Source organism: Neolamprologus multifasciatus, chromosome 7 (assembly GCF_963576455.1).
Source record: "Neolamprologus multifasciatus chromosome 7, fNeoMul1.2, whole genome shotgun sequence".
In the NCBI taxonomy this organism is placed as follows: Eukaryota; Metazoa; Chordata; class Actinopteri; order Cichliformes; family Cichlidae; genus Neolamprologus; species Neolamprologus multifasciatus.
In genome coordinates, this window is record NC_140445.1 from 14,214,831 (window position 1) to 14,229,555 (window position 14,725).

Below are 14,725 nucleotides of genomic sequence, written 5' to 3' on the forward strand. Positions count from 1 at the left end.
AGGCAACCCTACCTCCTAAAACCGCTTACCTGTGATTGGCAGCTCTTCACAAGTTGCTGTGCTCACACAAACAGGTTGCATGCCATGTTTAATATGAGTAGTAGTATATAACCCTATATTCAGTTTTCATTCATTTTATTTAAAAAAATCAATTAAAATACAAATTCCAAACTGAACATAAGATAGTTCTTTGTGAAACAGGCTTCCCCAAAGCTTTTAAGTTGCATAAAATCAGGTAACAAACAGCAAATATATATACAATTCCAAATGTACATTATCATACCAAAAAGAATCACTAAATATCCTAAGATTGCCGTAGGAATCATAAAATAAAAACATTTTTAAAAATCCAATACATCTAGACAGTGGCACATGAAAACGACAGGATAAGCCTCATGTAGAGCAAAGTTTTGACAGATCCATGCCATACAGGCTTCAAAATCAAGTAGCAACAATTATTTTAGAGGTGTTTTTTGTTTGAAGACAGGCATTTTAAAAATGTGTTGAAGCTTGTTCCAAATGTATGGACTTCTACAGCTCACAGTAAACTTATTACCCCAAACGTATCACTTTGTAAGGGCGGTTTCTGTTTTCTATGTGTACACTGGAATAAACTCACAAAGCCTTTTTCTCTACAATATAGAACAGAACATAAGAAAAGCATAAGAGGTCTACGGTATATAGAGCATGAAGGAATTTCAAGAATCTGATAGAAGCAGTGCAGATAAATAGCAAAACTGTGCCAGGTTTTCTAAAGAACCATCACTGATCATCAAACGTGCACCTACTACTAAGATAAGAGAGCGATAAAAGCAGGGCAAAGCCCCTTATGCCAACATTGCCCAACCTTCACTAAATTAACTGCTCAGTTCACTGTTGAGGCAGTAAGACGAGCCAGTAAAACTTACAAGTGCAGCGGCTTTATCCATTGATGCCTTTACCTGTACAGCTTTTGGATCGCATGTGCTGAAGTCTTCCTCACATATGGGGACAGGTCAGCTGCAGCCTCCTTGATGGCCAGCATCATAATGGGGACAATAATGGGGACACGGATACTGGACAAAACCCTCAGAGCACTAGCCCGGATGAACTGGTTTGGGTCCTGGCACAGAAACAAATTGTCAGCGAGACAGTGTGCTACAACAAAAACAGTGCCTCCCAGCACCAAGAGAAAAGCAGGGAGAAGTGAGACATTTATCATCCTCCGATCATCAACACATTCATCTATCCGCATCCAGAGAGACTGAATGTTACCTTAAGGGCCCGCTGGAATGTGCTAATAGACAGCAATGCCAAGTCCTGCTGCTTCTCTGCATACCTCACCAGGTACACGTACACAAGCTTCTTGAGCTGCGAAGAACAATGACATCAAAAACAGCAATAAAACGAAACGGCTATAAAAGAAAAACCACTGCAGCAGACATGAAACTAATCGAGCAAACCAGCTGTGTTGGAAAATTTAAGCAGGTTTGTGTGAGGACACACTGTTTTGTTTTTTTACAGAAAAGAAGAGTACAAAATATAGCACAATACAAAAATCTGCTTCCTTTACGTTGGCGGTTGGGGGCGGGTCGATGGAGGTGGAAAGCTTTCCTGTTTTAATTTCAAAACCTGCACTCTCAATAGAGAACGGTTTCAGACAGAGGAGCTGTATTATGTGTTTATATTTCCCTCCCGAGTCTTGTGCTTTGGCTCCCTCACCTATTCTTTGCTCACCGGAAAGCCTGAGATAATATTTGTCCTGGATTCTGACAAGTTTAACTAGAGGTCAAAGGTGCTTTGCCAGCTGATTCACATCAGCTATTCCGAGAGAGAATAGACGGAGCTAATTTTCTTCCTATGAGCCTGTTGAGTTGGAGACCATGAAACTGGGAGGAAAGGGTTATGAAAAATGATTTACAGTGGGGCAAAAAAGTATTTAGTCAGCCACCGATTGTGCAAGTTCCCCCACTTAAAATGATGACAGAGGTCAGTAATTTGCACCAGAGGTACACTTCAACTGTGAGAGACAGAATGTGAAAAAAAAATCCATGAATTCACATGGTAGGATTTGTAAAGAATTTATTCGTAAATCAGGGTGGAAAATAAGTATTTGGTCACCTCAAACAAGGAAAATCCCTGGCTCTCACAGACCTGTAACGTCTTCTGTAAGAAGCTTTTCTGTCCCCCACTCGTTACCTGTATGAATGGCACCTGTTTGACCTCATCATCTGTATAAAAGACACCTGTCCACAGCCTCAACCAGTCAGACTCCAAACTCCGCCATGGCCAAGACCAAAGAGCTTTCGAAGGACACCAGGAAAAGAATTGTAGACCTGCACCAGACTGGGAAGAGTGAATCTACAATAGGCAAGCAGCTTGGTGTGAAAAAATCAACTGTGGGAGCAATCATCAGAAAATGGAAGACATACAAGACCACTGATAATCTCCCTCAATCTGGGGCTCCACACAAGATCTCATCCCGTGGGGTCAAAATGATCATGAGAACGGTGAGCAAAGATCCCAGAACCACACGGGGGGACCTGGTGAATGACCTGCAGAGAGCTGGGACCAAAGTAACAAAGGTCACCATCAGTAACACACTACAACGGCAGGGAATCAAATCCCGCAGTGCCAGACGTGTTCCGCTGCTGAAGCCAGTGCATGTCCAGGCCCGTCTGAAGTTTGCCAGAGAGCACATGGATGATACAGCAGAGGATTGGGAGAATGTCATGTGGTCAGATGAAACCAAAGTAGAACTTTTTGGTATAAACTCAACTCGCCGTGTTTGGAGGAAGAAGAATACTGAGTTGCATCCCAAGAACACCATACCTACTGTGAAGCATGGGGGTGGAAACATCATGCTATGGGGCTGTTTTTCTGCCAAGGGGACAGGACGACTGATCCGTGTTAAGGACAGAATGAATGGGGCCAAGTATCGTGAGATTTTGAGCCAAAACCTCCTTCCATCAGTGAGAACTTTGAAGATGAAACGAGGCTGGGTCTTCCAACATGACAATGATCCAAAACACACCGCCCGGGCAACAAAGGAGTGGCTCCGTAAGAAGCATTTGAAAGTCCTGGAGTGGCCTAGCCAGTCTCCAGACCTCAACCCCATAGAAAATCTGTGGCGGGAGTTGAAAGTCCGTGTTGCTCGGCGACAGCCCCAAAACACCACTGCTCTTGAGAAGATCTGCATGGAGGAATGGGCCAAAATACCAGCTACTGTGTGTGCAAACCTGGTAAAGACCTATAGTAAACGTTTGACCTCTGTTATTGCCAACAAAGGTTATGTTACAAAGTATTGAGTTGTATTTTTGTTATTGACCAAATACTTATTTTCCACCCTGATTTACGAATAAATTCTTTACAAATCCTACCATGTGAATTCATGGATTTTTTTTTTTCACATTCTGTCTCTCACAGTTGAAGTGTACCTCTGGTGCAAATTACTGACCTCTGTCATCATTTTAAGTGGGGGAACTTGCACAATCGGTGGCTGACTAAATACTTTTTTGCCCCACTGTACCTAAGGAACTATTTTTAATTTATAACCTGATTTAAGCTGGAGGTCAGGACTAAGGTTACATTTTAGGTACAAATCACCAAGCACTTTAGCTAATAATCAGCACCATGCTTTCTAATGCAACGAGTATTGACCTGTGGTTTCACAGCACAGTTCTCAATCATCATTGAGGCCATTACTGCTGGAAGTAATGGCATTACTCACTATAAAAAAAGGAGACAAAACCCATCTGCCCTCAAGGATCGGGTTTGTGTGACCACAGAGCATGCAACGGACTTCGTTTTGAACTGCTAAATAGGCAATTACGTGCACTACAGGTGAAACTTGCTCCATCTGGTGTTATTTTATTTTTTCCCTGAATTTCAGTGTAAAATTCAGTAAATAAAACAAAGAGCACCAACATTAAGCCACGAAACGCTATCAAAAAACTGCATGTTCTTGTGCAGTTACGCTCACGCTCTAATTGTTGGGGCTCATGGGCAGCTCGAGATGACGCGAAGTAGAAGGGATGACGGCGGGAGCGAAATAAGAGGCCATTTTTAGCACGACATACTGTAGCTGAGCAGAAACTGAGAAGAGAGAGAAAGCACAGACCAAGACCTCACACTACCTTAGCAGCTGGTGTGTATGAGGCAGGAGAGAGAAGATGTGACTCGGAGCTCTCTTTCCCCAATTACATCCACCCACCTGCTCCCATACCCCTGCCACGAGCTGGTTCGGCTGCATGCCTCGCACACAGCGCCTGGCCTGGCTGGACCCCCCTCCACACCCCACCGCCCCGGCTTACATGCTGCCTCTCATGCTACCTGATTATTCTGCTGCTGCTAATCAATATTCACAGGCTCTGGGCATGGGAGCGCCTCTTGAGCTGCTGCTTAATGTTCGGTCATTCACTGGAATAGGCGGTGGTTGAGTTTTTCCAAGGCTCGCAGGATTCAGTGGCATGTTGGCGCAAGCTCACAGCAGCTTTACAGAATATTTATGCTGTTGCTACTGCTGTACCAATTTATGGCTCCAAGTAGGGCTGAGAAATAATCTAATTTTAATTAGCTCTGCATAATAATGCTGCTGTTTTATCATACTTTGCAGTCTAAGACACAGAAGTCAGTGCAACTTTGTGAACTTGCTTGAAATGTAATACACCTAACAAAGAGGTGCATTTTCTTACAAGTGAAGAGATGTATTAGGTATTTATTTCCATAACACAGACTGTATTCTTACACCGAGTCTATTTAACAATATTATCTCAATCTGCTGCGACCATTTCCTGTTTCCTTGCTTTGCTTTCTGTAGAAACACTAACTTTAAATGTTCAAGCACATGCATGCGTCTAAAGCAAGAAAAAGATTCTCAGTGGATCTAACTATTGTTCTGCAAGTTCCCCCTTTGGGCGTCATGCTTTGGGAAGCCCCGTGCTGCGTTGCGTGAGAATGAAATGAATCATAACAGTGAACTGCATTAAAATAAATGAAGTAGTGCGCGTTATTTCTCAATCGTGTCATACCTCAATATTTTTACTCGCAACATTCTTCACCACAGCAGGAAACAACTCAGAGGCACTTTTGCCCTTGGCAATGAGCTGGAGAAAAAAAAGAAGAAAGAAAGAAATAGTAAAACATTTTATTACCAGCACAAAACAGCTCAGTTACTTAAAAGAAATGCTTTAGTGGATTCCCGTGATGCACTCACCCCGACAATTCTCTTCATGGCCTCCAGTTTGAGCGACTCCTTGTTGCTCTCCAACATCTCTTTAAGGTCTTCATTCCTGAGGACAGAAGACATCCTGGCTGTTATTGTAGTCAGTGGTTAGTTGCTTTACTTATGCCCGAATTATGATTCAGCGGGAAATCTAGGTTGCAACTTAAGCAGTAACAGTTTGTGCACCTCTAGAAAAACGGAACTACATGTTGGATCGACGCAGACTGGAAGGTTACAGCCTCGGGTTAAGATCGTAAATGGTAAATGGACTGGTTCTTATATAGCACTTTTCTACTCTACCTGAGCACTCAAAGTGCTTTACAGATTCACTATTAAGACAGCAGACAAGCAGTTTGATTTTTCATGCTTTTATCCAACATTCACACACATTCAGACTGTGGATGACACTGGAGCAGCCAGGGATTGAACCACCAACCCTCCAATTAATAGATGAGCTGCTCTACCTACTGAGCTAGAGGAGGAACACCCCTGGGGTTTCGGGTTATAAGTTTTTAGATTTCAAGCGTAACTCATGCTTGTACATAACATGGGCACAAATACAAGAGCCATACATGGGTATGTAAATGGATGAGGTGTATGCTCACAATGCAGCAACAATGGTGTCCTAAACAACAACAACACAACAGCATCATAACAATGATGCTACTCAGCAATCACATGATCACCACATTAATTCCTTGACTAATTCAAACAGACAATGTTGCTCAAAAACAACCCACACAACAGGATGCTTGTTCCACAGAGATGCTGTGCAGGATGGAAAGCAAGCTGCAGACAAAAATAAAGAGTGCAGATATGTTCTGTTTTATTTTAGGTATATAATAACCTGGTGCTTATCCAAAATGGTCAAAATTAATGACAAGATCAAATCTGCCAATATTTAGCAGTAGTGACTCAACAACATGGCGCTTGAGCTGCAATCCAGACGCATGACATTATTTATCACTGACACAGATGCATTGTGTTTATGAGCTTTGGGTCTGCCCATTGTGAGGAAGCTATGTCTTAAAAACATTAAGTGAATTTAAAAAGCACAAACCTCCAAATTGAATTTAGGTAAAAACCTATTACAATTTGGTGGTCTAAGGTCAAGGGTCAAGACTTTATCTAGAAATTAGGAATTTACATGCTAAATATTTCACACAAATCCCATATGGAAAAGATATATATAAATCTTATAAAGTTTGTATCTGTCTTGTGTGAAACTTGTATGAAAAGCATAGAAGTTTGAAAACAGATATAAGATCCCTTGAAAAATTATATAAATGAAACTTGTATGTTTTGGATACTTACTAAAACAATATATGAAAGTAATGAGAAAGTGGCCACTTTCATGAGTAAATCATATAAGCCTTATATGAATCACTATATGAAGTGGGCCACATCTTATGCAAGTCTTTTATAAGGTTTTACTATTTCTTTTCCATATGGGATGTCTCATAGGATAAAATGAGCAATTATATTTTATATCCTAAAGCTCAAAAGGTCAAACTTTAGTTTCTTAATCTGTAAACAAACAAAAATAGTTTTTGTAGGACAGCAACTAAATCTTTGAAACCTTTACAATATTTTATATAGAGCCTCAAAATGATTGAACTAAATTTGAAATAGGGCTGTTCGATATAACGATATATATCGGATGACGATATAAAAACGCCTATCGTTTCATTTTACGCTATCGTTTGTTTCGTGGTGTCACAAAATAAGCTGTTTATGGCAATATTTTTTCATCATTTTGATGGTCACTGTAGTGGCTATATTAATTTCTTAAAGTTCTCTCTTTCTCTTTTATTTAATATAACCACACTACGGACGGACAAGCGCCTGTTTTTATGCGTTGTGGTTAGCAACAATGACGGTAAAACCATCGCGTGTCCGCTTGTTTATGTTCCACATAAACCTTTCACAATAAAGCTCAAGATCCTGTTGAGACTTTTCAAAATAAACTGAATCACGTGAAAGAGCAGATTATTTACGGATGAGAAGTAAAAAAGAGCCGCCAGGTGCTAAAAATTAAACCTTAGACTCAAACGTTAGAACAGGCTTTTCCCCGCAGCACGCCGTTTAATAAATACTCACAAAGAAAACGGCGGCCTTTACAACTTATGTCTAAAAATGTATAGTTTCATGCATCAGTTAAAACACTCGACTCCAGCTACATGACGCGCAACTGGAAACACTTCCCGCAAGACGAACTGCCCGAGATTCACAGAATTTACAGAAAATGTTACATTTTTGTGATTTATATCGTTATCGACGATAGAATTTGGGATATGAGATTTTGGTCATATCGCACAGCCCTAATTTGAAAAAAGCTCCACTGCATGTGAATCTGTAATATCTGATATTGTTTGGTATGACTTCAGTATCACTTCAGTCAGTTTACACCACTGAGAAGCAAACGTAACTAATGAAATTCCCAACAACCTTGACTTTACTTTATATCTTACTGTAATAGACAAATGGTGACACTGTTAAATGATATAAAAACTGTCAATTTACGCTGTTAACAAGCATTTCGTTAAAAACACTGACATGTCAGATGTGCTACCATGATATGTGAACTTGTCCAAACATTTAGATCAAACTTTAATCTGTCTTTAACTGCTCCCTTGTACAAAGTCCATGAGATGCTGAACTCGTCTGTGTAACACCCAGGCATCAAACTCACCAACGCCTAGCAGTCTTTCCAAAGGTGAGAATGTGCAACTTTGGAAAGGAAGAACTCCCTTTTAACAGAAAGAAACCTCTGACAGCACCAAGCTCAGGGAGGGGAAGCCATCGGCCTAGTTCAGAGGTGACGGGAAAGAAAACAGCATCTACACTTCTACAACTTTGGTCACAACTAGACCTGATCCTGTGACGTTTTTTAGCATTCAGGAGTGAAAACAGCTTTACTTTTAATTCATTATAGCTTTTCAATATTTTATTTAAATCCACTTTAAACATTCCCAAGTTAAAAAGACTGCACTCAAGTCAATGACTGTTGTTCATACTTTTTTTCATATGATAATTTTAATTCTAAAGGAATAATTTGTAATGGTAATCTGAAAATTCAGTTTCCATCCACAAATAGACATCATTCTAAAAATTTGTTACCTCTATTAGTTACATCTAAAGATTTCAGTGTTATTTAAAGGAAAACGCATATATTTCGCTGTCAGATGTTACAAGAAAACAATAACCTGTGTTGTCTTACTACAGTACCCGGCTTTGTGTGAGTCCTTAGGGCTACTGTTGGTGTGTGTGAGTGACTGTTCTTCCTGACTGAGCTCAGGCTTCAGAGTAAGCTGTAAGTTCTCAGCAGACACCAACACTGTCCTCATGGCTCCTGCTGCCTCCGAGCGCAAAGAAGAGAAACCAGCGTCCATACCGCTGCAGTCCATTCAGTGGTGTCTGTGCGTGTGTGTGTGTTAGCTGTCTAAAGAACAGAGTCCACAAAACCACGGCTGACTGAATTTCCACGGACCAAAGAGAGCTGTGGTAATTACTTTCCTTCAGGGTGTACTCCCAAGTTCTCTTGGCTTTATTTACAGCTGTCTTCTTGTCCAGTTCATAACTGTCAAAGCTAGGAACTGTGGAAAAACAGCACAGGCTCCACTGCTTTGTCACTGTCATTCACCGGTACTCCCTTCCTCTTCTGTTGGGCAAAGGGGGAAAAAAAAAGTCACAAGATGCCCCGTCAGCTCACTAATGGCAAGTCATCCTTATGCCTGAGAGTAATGACCGCTTACTTGGCTAATTAGCCATTACTATATTAAACTGTTACTCCTCTATTCTGAAAAATGCTGACTTTCATATGGAAAGCTGTCTCACCTGGCTCCTGGTTGTGTATGTGACTCTGCCTCTGTGTGACTATGGTCACTTCCCTCTAGAGGAAAAAGGAGGGCCTTATCTCTGGTGGGTAAACACTGAGCTACTTTTCATCACCACCACTGCACAATAATCTACTTTAAATTGGCACCACTTAGAGCACATGCGTCTGCCAAGTTTTACTGACAATGCCAACAGGACAGGCCGACATCAAAGATAACAGCACCGAGCTGAATGTCAGGAAATACTCCTGAAGATGTGAATAGTACAAAAGGGTTTTGAAGAGGGATAAATGTGGACTTTATTCCGGAGTAGATGAGTAACATGAGGGCCTGACTGAGTAATGACTCGATTTTGAAATGTTTTGTAAGCAACATTGGCGCAAATTGGGAAAAGTTTTTGCTCTACACAGTATCACATTCATCACACGCAATATGACAGAGGATTATTTTGGCAGGTATATCCAAAGTTCCCTCCTCCAAAAGATTTTCTTGAGTAACATGATAGAAAGTAAAAAGGACAAGGACATAGCTACCATGTTGAGGTCCTGTTCTAAAGTCTCAAGGTGAGCATTTTCACTGTTGCCATCTTCTGTGTTTTGAAACAAGCCATGGATGAATCTGACTGAAATCACGCTCTCATTGGCTAGGTACTTCTGATTGACAGGTTGTTAGCCAGTGAGCATAATGTGGATAATTTCCACAGTCAACTTACTGCTGAATTTAGTAGAAACTACAATGAGTAACTGAGCCCATCGACAAATGTTTACAAAGTCAACCTTCCTACACTTTTATGGGACCAGACATCTTTTTGGAAACACAGGTATCGCGACCACACGATGGTCACAAAAAGAATGCACAATTAAAGTGTGTGCTTGCTACACTTTAAGCTAAATTGATCCTTTACACCATCTATAGTAATCATTTAAATATACTCTGTTGCAGAACACAGACAGCAGGAGACCTAACGGCCAAAAAGTTATTCCCTTTATAGTTCTTTGTAATCCGCCGCCTGGGCACATGCTTGGTTGATGCATTGTAATATAAATTCTCTGTGGACGAAATTCACAACACAGGGACCCAAGTGGACCCGTGAACATGAAAAGTATAAAACAGCAATCACTACTTGGCTGTCGGGTCACCAGCTGTATGTGTCCACAACAGAGTATAATCCAGGCTTCAGTGAGCACATATTTGCACATGAGCGGAACAAATCTGTGTTTGGTAGCGACAGAAATATCAAATTTTCTTTCCTTTTTTAAAAAAACAAACAAAAAAAACGATAGCATCCAATTTTTTTCTGTTTACACTGAAAACCTAAACAACTCAAATAGGTTAAAAAAAGAAAGAGGAAGAGCTGCATCACGTGTGGCTGATTATTAGCTTTTCAAATCTTTTTTCCCCATCACTGGTGAGATTGATTAGAATATAATACACCCATGGCAGTCTCCTAATGAATATTTATCACAAACAGGCCACATGTGTATCCATCTCATTTAATGCTGTGTTGTAATATGTGAACGCAAACACATTTTATTATGTAGTCTCGCCTTTTTGCAGAAATCTGATCACAGACCTTATGATGTGTATAGAAAATAACTTGTATAAAATTAGAAAATAAAATATTTTCATGGGGAAAATATTTCTTGGCACTCAATCATCATCAATTTAAACTAACACGGAAAAGAGTCTGAAGTGCCAGATCTAAAAAAAAAAAGGTGGTTACTAAATGGGTGCCAAATTTTGCAGCATTTGCAGCATTTTTGAGCCATAATAACTTCGTAAGAACAGGAGTTCTTCCGGTGAAATTTTCAAACCTGTAAAGCACATTTAATCTGTCGTCAGCAGTTGTAACCAGTTTAATTACACACCCACACCAATGGTCCCAATCTAAAAGCAAAATCATGATTTTGTTTTGTTTTTGCTAAACTTTAGCATCAATATCATGTGACATAACATAGTTTATGTCAAAGGGGCTGAAAAATGCTGGCAAAATTTAAAAGCACTAAATTTCATTGCACCTCTATGTCCTTTAAGCGCCGGCAACTCGGAAAATATTCATAATATGATGGTACCGTTTTCTACTGTGAGCTGAAGTTACTGGGAAGAATAAACAGCTGACCCTGAGGAGATCAGATGTGAACTTTTTTCACATTTGGTTATTTTACGTGGAATCACCCTGAAGTTAAATGTACGATGCAAGGTTGTTAAAATATTATGATCCACAGGTTGGGAAAAGCAAGACTAGTCTACAATACTGGAACAGCAGTAATAAAAGAAGAACTGTAAAAAAATTATTTTGCAAGTGGGAATTATCAGCTGATTCAGGGATAAACTGGCAGCAACAATACAAAAAAAAAAAAAGAGTAGCAAGCCTAAATTTGCATGACTCCTGACTAATGCCAGTAGTCTGGAAATACCAAATAACCATTTAACATGCACAACCAGCCTCAAATACAAAATTCAATCTTCCAGCACTTCCCAAGCTTAGGGAAGTGAAAATAGTATAATTCCATTTAAATCCATCATTCCTTTTATTTTTTTGTGACTGCTTTCAACACAGAGAAATACAAAAAGTCTATACAACCAAACCGCTCGGCCACAGTGAGACATCTCTTTGGTCTCAGATAATAAATTAGCCTTATGTTTCTATGATTTGTTGAACCCTAGCACAGAGCTCTCAAACAGAAACAAGCGCCCTTTAAACACTAGAACATATTAGAGCAAAGTTGCATCTCTCATCACGTGCAACACACATTCAGCAATTTTAACTGACTGAGAACTGACTCTAAATATATCCTCAGCTATTAAAACATTAATGAACAAATATGCAATGTATTCTCCAAGCATGGACATGGTGAAGTTGACAAGCCTTGCGTGCAGCACTAATATGAGACACAGATATTGGCACTAGCACGAAATGCATTTTGGATTCACAGACTTGGTCATTGTGAATTGTGTCTGACAGACATACAAACAGAAGGATCATTCAAGCCCTTGCATATTCTTCTGGTCCCTCAGCTTGGCCCTGAGGTGGCCAAACACATGACCAAACCTCCCCCAACTGGGTAGATGATCATGTGAGACAGTGTTAAGGTTTATTTCAACTTAATAAGAAACATTTCGGAAATGTTTCTTATTAAGATTACATCAGTGATGAAAAGCAAAAGGATACATGAGGACGGTTCCTGCAGGAAAAGCTTAAAATCAAATCAGAAGCTGAACTGTGACCCAAAACTTTTATGAATGTATAAAACTTACTAACAGACTGAGGCCTGAATTATGCTTTAGTAGGAAATTTACTAAAGCACAGTAGATGCAGTGTATGGTTAAGAGGGGTTTCCGGTTACGTCGCAGGGACATAGGCTTAACGCATAAGTCTAAATCAAGTTAGAGCTCTTCAGATTTTAAGTACTGCAGTCAAGTCTAGACCAGAGAATCTGGTACCCTGTGTATGTACCTTCAAACACAGATTGTTACACTAGAACAACTGAGATGCATAGTCACAGAATTTGCAAGAAATTTCCAAAGTCAAAAGATGATTAAACTGGTTATTGGCTGCCCTCTAGTGGTAGAATGCAGACATGGAACTTAAAATACATGAGCAACACAAGCTTATGAAGGCAACTTATTAGCATATCTCCATTTGCTGGTCTTAGAAAGAAATGTACTGACTGTCAAATTCTGGGTCCAGTATTTATTTCCTTTTTTTGGTGGTATATTACGTTTTGCTAGTTATTGTGCTTTTTTCTGCCAAGAAAACAAAAAAAATTCTCATGATAAAAATACATTTGGAAACTTTTCATTTTATCATCATTCAATATTTGATCATTTACTCTCAGCACAGGTATAAATGCTTGCAAATGTATGTGGCACTTATGTGGGCTACATCATAGGCTCTAGATAGATTTACAGCAGAAGTATAAACTAAGCGTTATGCAGCACAAATCTGATCCAAAAAAGATCAATGATATAAGTAAAAGACCATCTTACTTGTTGACAAGTCAATAGGCCCAGTATGACATTTGGAAAACCGGTTGAGACAGAAAGAGGTGAATAAAGTACAGACAAGAAATACAGCAAACTTATCTTTCCAATGATTCTACTTGCTTAGAGCTGGATAACAGCAGCTTTAATGAGCATTAAAAAAAATGAAGTTTTCGACATTTTCTTTAAGCCTTTTGACCACTGTGTAATAGGGTCAGCGCAATCCACCTGCAGGAACAGGACTACACGTGTGTCCCAGCGCTTGCTCATTTATAGCCAGCAAATTCACAGCAGCTCTCATCTTAAAGTGCTTTAAACTGGTAAAAACTTTTGAAAGATTTGGAAGAGAACTCCAACTATCAGGTGTTCCACTATAACCCCCCACTTTGCGACAGTGGGGAGGATTGCGTCCCTTTTAACAGTGAAGTGTGTAGCATCCGCTTAAAAACATGCAAGCACTATCTGCTGTTTCACAATAAATACCGGTATCTGAAGATTCTGTGATGAAGCCACTGCAGTTGATATTTTATCAAGCTCTCCCTGTGCAGTGATTGCAATGACTGGAGCCTTACTGAACTAACTAACCCAAACAATCACAAAGCGGACAGAGATGAATACACAAAAGAGCCACCAAAATTCATAATCACAGTAAAATACAAAGTAATCAGGTGGAGATAGTACAAAAAAATGATCGCAAAAATGACAAAACGTGACAAAAAGTGTACACTACAATATGAAAAACAACCACGAGATGGAAAAAAAACCAACAGCAAAAAAACAGGCAATACAAGTACACCCTGAGCACACAGAAAGGTGCAAAGCAACTCGAAAAACCAACCAGAAAAAGGAAAACTCAGTGATCACAAATACAAAACACGTCCAAGCCACGTCTTGCCATTTTATCGCTCAACTTTGCTTACTGCAGAAGGGACAGGGGGGCTGTCATTTGCCACCATTGCCCTGCCTGTGGATGCTACTGGCCTCTTTTCAAGACTACGACACTGGAAGTTAGCCATATGAAGTTCAACAAAAACAACCCAACTGTGCCAAAAAACAACCACCGTGACGAGAAACGGAACACATGCTGAGCTAGCTTACTTTTTAAAGTCGGCGCTGAACAGTCCGAAGGCAGCTCCGGTGCTCGAGGAGGTCGGGGTGCTCTCTTGACCCGCTTCCACCGCAGCCTCCGCTCCTCCTTGGTCGTTGTATGAGACTCCTGTCGACATGCTGAGCTTTAAGACAAACGGCCGACAAAGAAAACTTACTCGCCTTTTCTTACGAGCTATGAAATGTTCATAAAGTTGGTGATAATGTTAACTTAATGTTGACGCTAAAGTTCCTGCAAAAACTTATTTAATGTATCACCCAACTTTTTACACGCAGTAGCGGAAGTGTGAGTTGGACAAGTGAGCGTCACATGACAGGGATTCAGAGGCAGAGAGCTCATAGATCTATCGCAACTAGAAGAGACCCGGCCAAAAAATAGATGTAGCCACAACGTTGAATAGCCAAAGCATCACGATAAAGTCCACAAGGTCAAAACAGCAACATTTTTGTCAAGACCAGGATATTTTCAAGAAAAGTGGGTTTTCCTGAAGTTTGTGCTATTGTTGTCGTACTTTATTTTTACACTTTAAGTGTAATAAAGTATGACAACTTTACGACAAAAAGTCTAAATGAGTGCGGGTATAAAAAAAGAAAA

The 14,725-nt window shown here is 40.1% G+C and overlaps 1 protein-coding gene across 3 annotated transcripts in view; it reads right to left on the minus strand.

The window, feature by feature from the left end:
* The window catches only part of ap3b1a (adaptor related protein complex 3 subunit beta 1a), a 60,421-nt gene extending 45,975 nt beyond the window's left edge, over positions 1–14,446 (minus strand). For 2 of the 3 annotated variants that reach the window (XM_085169266.1, XM_085169265.1), the window contains exons 1-5: positions 8,432–11,808; positions 5,195–5,270; positions 5,010–5,084; positions 1,255–1,350; positions 942–1,102 (exon numbers count right to left, since the gene is read on the minus strand). In XM_085169266.1, coding sequence (XP_085025392.1) covers positions 942–1,102; positions 1,255–1,350; positions 5,010–5,084; positions 5,195–5,270; positions 8,432–8,610 — 587 coding nt within the window. In that variant the 5' untranslated portion in view covers positions 8,611–11,808. Of the gene's footprint in view, positions 1–941; positions 1,103–1,254; positions 1,351–5,009; positions 5,085–5,194; positions 5,271–8,431; positions 11,809–14,121 lie in introns of those variants that run through there. The other variant, XM_085169267.1, reaches the window with a different exon arrangement.
* Between the last annotated feature and the right edge of the window lie 279 nt (positions 14,447–14,725).